This window comes from Octopus bimaculoides, chromosome 5 (genome assembly GCF_001194135.2).
Source record: "Octopus bimaculoides isolate UCB-OBI-ISO-001 chromosome 5, ASM119413v2, whole genome shotgun sequence".
Lineage (NCBI taxonomy): Eukaryota > Metazoa > Mollusca > Cephalopoda > Octopoda > Octopodidae > Octopus > Octopus bimaculoides.
The window spans coordinates 25,842,880-25,848,016 of NC_068985.1; the positions used below are offsets into that span (position 1 = coordinate 25,842,880).

General features: G+C 36.3%; 1 protein-coding gene across 1 annotated transcript in view; it reads left to right on the top strand.

Moving 5' to 3' along the window:
* The window catches only part of LOC106874950 (DNA-dependent protein kinase catalytic subunit), a 185,220-nt gene that overhangs the window by 20,762 nt on the left and 159,321 nt on the right, over window positions 1-5,137 (top strand). Inside the window, exons 5-6 of the mRNA XM_052968027.1 lie at window positions 542-650; window positions 3,096-3,208. Coding sequence (XP_052823987.1) covers window positions 542-650; window positions 3,096-3,208 — 222 coding nt within the window. The remainder of the gene's footprint in view (window positions 1-541; window positions 651-3,095; window positions 3,209-5,137) is intronic.

Here is a 5,137-nt window from a genome sequence, read left to right on the forward strand (position 1 = left end):
ATATATATATATATATATATATATGACGGGCTTGTTTCAGTCTCCATAAACCAAATTCACTCACAAAGCTTTGGTTAGCTTGAGGTTATAGTAGAAGACACTTGCCCAAGGTCCCATGCAGTGGGACAGAACCTGGAACCATGTGGTTGTGAAGCAAGCTTCTTACCACAAAGCTATGCCTGTATGTATTTTATATATATGCACATTACTAATAATGATAAAATACCTTTGCTGAAATTAATTTCAGTTTGTACGTGCTTAAATTTGCGAAGAACATGAATTAACACCTAATCTATATAATTTCAGTACTGTGTCATTTGGTAATTCTTTATACAATAGCTTTAACCATAAGTAAGAAACGTAAATGGAACTTTGATAAAATATCATAAAAACTTACATCTTTGTGCTCTCTCTGTCTATCTTTCACTCTCTCTCTCTCTTTCACTCTCTCTCTCTCTCTTTCCCTTTCACTCACTCATCCACCACTCTCTTTCTCTCTCATACGCACACACTTTATTCTACTGACTTCATTATTATTCAGGTCCTTGAAGCTTCTTCAGGATATTACCAAATCAGTGAAGTGGACATTCCAGGCGTTATCAGGAAATTCTTTATGGAGCTTGCGAACCCATCAAAAATTCCATTAACTGGTTAGTTGTTTGCCTATAAATTCATATATTTATCACTATGGCTATAAAGATTGAAATCAGGGATCTCTATAAAAAATATCCTTGCTTCTGTTTTTTTAAAGCAATTTCGCATCATTATTTCTGGCAATTATATATGCTATTTGCCCTCCAGGCCTTCATTTGACTCTAGTTTGGCCTCATTGAATAACTGTGGTTCTGTGAGTTTTCTTTTTTTAAATGCTAAGCTATGAAAACATTGCAAGTGAGAGGCATCAACCATTTCAATCTACTAAAATATTATCATAGGCACAGGGGTGGCTGTGTGGTGAGTAGCTTGCTTACCAGCCACATGGTTCCGGGTTCAGTCCCACTGCGTGGCACGTTGGACAAGTGTCTTCTACTATAGCCTCGGGCCGACCAAAGCCTTGTGAGTGGATTTGGTAGACGGAAACTGAAAGAAGCCCCTCGTATATATGTGTGTATATATGTATATGTATGTGTGTATATATGTATATGTATGTGTGTATATATGTATATGTATGTGTGTATATATGTATATGTATGTGTGTTTGTGTGTCTGTGTTTGTCCCCCCACCATCGCTTGACAACCGATGCTGGTGTGTTTACGTCCCTGTAACTTAGCGGTTTGGCAAAAAAGGACTGATAGAATAAGTACTAGGCTTATAAAGAATAAGTCCTGGGGTCGATTTGCTCTTGAATTACTGTGGTAACAACAGTGGCAATCATCTTGATTTAACCCATCACAGTCAGCATTTAAGTAACCCATGTGTCCAGGAAGACATGGAACGAAGTGATGAGAAAGGTTCTTCAGATGCTGGACTTCACTGAAGAAACAAGGAACCAGGAGCAGTGGCAATTTGCTGTACTTGAGAAGACGCATCAGGCCAAGTAAAATCACTGTCGTCATTACATACAGGCTTGTCCTTTACAGGTGTCAGTGCCACATAAAATGCTCTCGTGCTTGTGCTGTGTAAATGCACCTGTGCCAGTGGTGTAAAATGCATCTAGCACACTGTAAAGTGGTTTGCATTAGGAAGAGCATCCACCTGTAGAAACTATGCCACAATAGACAATTTGAACTCTGACCAGCTCCTATCAAACCATTCCTCTCCAACCCATTCCAGCATGGAAAATAGACGATAAACAATGATGATGATATTTCGTTTTTGGATTTGGTTTGCAAGATTTTTTATGTGATTTCGTGTGTTGAAGCATATTCTGTTGTATCTGGGGAGAGTCATTTTCTTATTGTGCCTTAAAATTTAACACAAGTCAAGACTATTGAAAAAGTTGCAAGACGCAATGAAAATTTTAGGAAAATAAAAATATGAAATAAGTGGAAATTTTACCGGTGAGTGTGTTAAATTTTAAGGCACAATAAGAAAATGACTCTCCCCAGACACAACAGAATGATGATGATGATATATCTGATATGTTAGTGTAGGATCCACTGTTAGCTTGGTATTTCCTGTTGCCATGGCCACCCAGTTTTTATGTATGTTGTTTCTGAATTTGGGGGCTCTGAGCATATTTTAAAGAGATATTTGATTTCAAAGGGAGCTTCGAATGTTACATAGAGAAAATTACTCTTGTGAAAAAGATCTGTCCCTAGCTGGCCAAGATATCTAATTGAGGGATTAACTAAATGATAAATCAAACAGTTGATTTGTTATATAGCATGAAAGTACATCGCTTAGTGGTTAGGGTGCTTGACTCACAATTGTAACGCAATTAGTTCACTTCCTGGCAGTGTTTTCTCCTTGAGCAATACACTTTATTTCACATTTTTCCAATCCACTCAGCTGGTAAATATGAGTAGCACCTGTAATTCAAAGGTCCAGCCTTGTTACATTCTGTGTCATGCTGAATCTCCCTGGAAACTATGTTAAATATATGCGTGTCCGTGAAGTCCTTAGGCACTTTTTCTTTTATTCTTTTATTTGTTTCAGTCATTTGACTGCAGCCATGCTGGAGCACCCCCTTTAGTTGAACAAATCGATCCCAGGACTTATTCTTTGTAAGCCTATTACTTATTCTATCGGTCTCTTTTGCCGAACCGCTAAGTTACGGAGACGTAGACATACCAACATCGATTGTCAAGCAATGGTGGGGGAACAAACACAGACACACAAACATATATATATATATATACGACCGGCTTCTTTCAGTTTCCGGTTACCAAATCCACTCACATGGCTTTGGTCTGCCCGAGGCTATAGTAGAAGGTTGATAAGCAAGCTACTTACCACACAGCCACTCCTGCTCCTTGGACTCTTATCATCAAAACCAACGGAGTGCCAATTATTGCTTATTATAATATAAAAGCTAACTAATTGACAAATAATCATAAAAATAACGAAACTGAACCAGTGCTTTTGTTTATTATTATTATTGGAATATTGACTGTCCAGAAATACATCAAAAAATGTTATTCTTTTCTTGCAGTGAAAGCTAAAATCTACCTGCTTTTTGGTACCCTCGCAAATCATTACCCAGAATTTATGAATGATAATGCAAAAAAGCTATTTGATATATACTTAAGTGCAATGGTTGCAGAGGTAAGTTTCTGATTTTTTTTTCTGTTACCTTCTACCTCTCTCTTCTGTTTTCCTTTCTCATTTTTTTTCCTTAATTTTCTTCTTTTGCACGTATGATGATTGGCATATGTCTCATAAAGCAAAACACTTGAGCTTTAAGCATTTTCCATATCATTTCACCATTATGTTTTGTAAATTAGTTGCTGTCTTTTCAGAATTATATTTAAGAAAAACACATTTTGTTTTTCTGCATATCATATCTTCACGTAAGTTATCATAATTTTTGTATACTGAATTAAAATGAATGTTTCGAATTATATGCATATATATTGAGTTGGCAAGAAAGTAATTTCGTTTTTTGCAAATAGATAGTGTTATGATATTTTAGAATGACTTTTGTCAATGTTATGATTTTTTTCCTTTTGACATTTGATAGCTGTTACTTTTAGCATACTTTAGAAGCAAATTGCATGATTTTGCTTACAGCTGTAAGTTCAGTGTCAATTTTAAAATGGAGTGCAAAAACGAAGATTTTCGCCATATTTTGCTTTTTTTTTGGTAAAGGCAAGAAAGCTGCTGAGGCTTACAAAGAGATTTGTGAAGTTTATGGTGTTGATTGCTTAACAAAACACACATGTCAGAAATGGCTTTAAAAATTGTGTTCTGGAGATTTTTCACTCAAAGATGACCAACGTTCTGGTCAACCTACTGAAGTTGATGATGACCAAATCGAAGCCATAATTGAATCTGATTGTCATATAACTGTGCGAGAGATTGCACAGAGGTTAAATGTATTACACACAACAATTGAAAATTACTCAAAATAACTTGGACTCGTTAAGAAGCTCGATATTTGGGTTCCACATAAATTGAAAGAGATTCACTTAACGCAACAAATCAATATTTGCGATATGCATCTCAAATGCAATGAAATCAACCTTATTTTGAAACAAATCATCACCTTTGATGTAAAATGGATTGTCTACAATAGCATCAATCGAAAACGATCATGATCCAAGCGTAATAAACCAGCACAAACCACATCGAAAGCTGAATTGCATCAAAAAAAAAGGCCATGCAGTCAATTTGGTGGGATTACAAAGGTGCTGTGTATTTTGAGCTGCGTCCAAGGAACCAAACGATCAATTCAAATGTTTACTGTCAACAATTAATGAAGCAACTAAGAAGCAATCAAAGAAAAACAGCCAGAATTGGCAAATCATAGAGGAATTGTGTTCCACCATGGCAATGCTAGACCACACACATCTTTGCTAACTCATGAAAAATTATTGGAGCTTGGTTGGGAAGTGATGTCACATCTATCATATAGCTCCAGCATTGCACCATCAGATTACAATTTATTTTGAAGTTTGCAAAATTCTTTGAATGGTAAAACTTTCAGTAATGATGATGTCCTGAAATCGCACTTGCTTCAGTTTTTGACTGATAAGGAGCAGAAGATCTATGAACGCGGAATCATGAAGTTGCCAGAAAGATGGCAAAAAGTCATCGAACAAAATGGAAAATATAGAATTGATTTGTATGAAAAAAAGTGACTTTTATTTCAGACTAAAAAACCCAAATTACTTTCATGCCAACCCAATATATCATCATCATCGTTTAACTCTGCCTTCCATGCTGGTATGGGTTGGATGGTTTGACAGGAGCAGGCCAGGCAGAAGCCTGCACCATACTTCTGTGTCTGTTTTAGCAGTTTTTATGGCTGGATACCTGTTTTAGTACAGTTTTTATGGCTGGATACCTGTTTTAGTACAGTTTTTTTGGCTGGATACCTGTTTTAGTACAGTTTTTTTGGCTGGATACCTGTTTTAGTACAGCTTTTATGGCTGGATACCTGTTTTAGTACAGTTTTTTTGGCTGGATACCTGTTTTAGTACAGTTTTTATGGCTGGATACCTGTTTTAGTACAGTTTTTATGGCTGGATACCC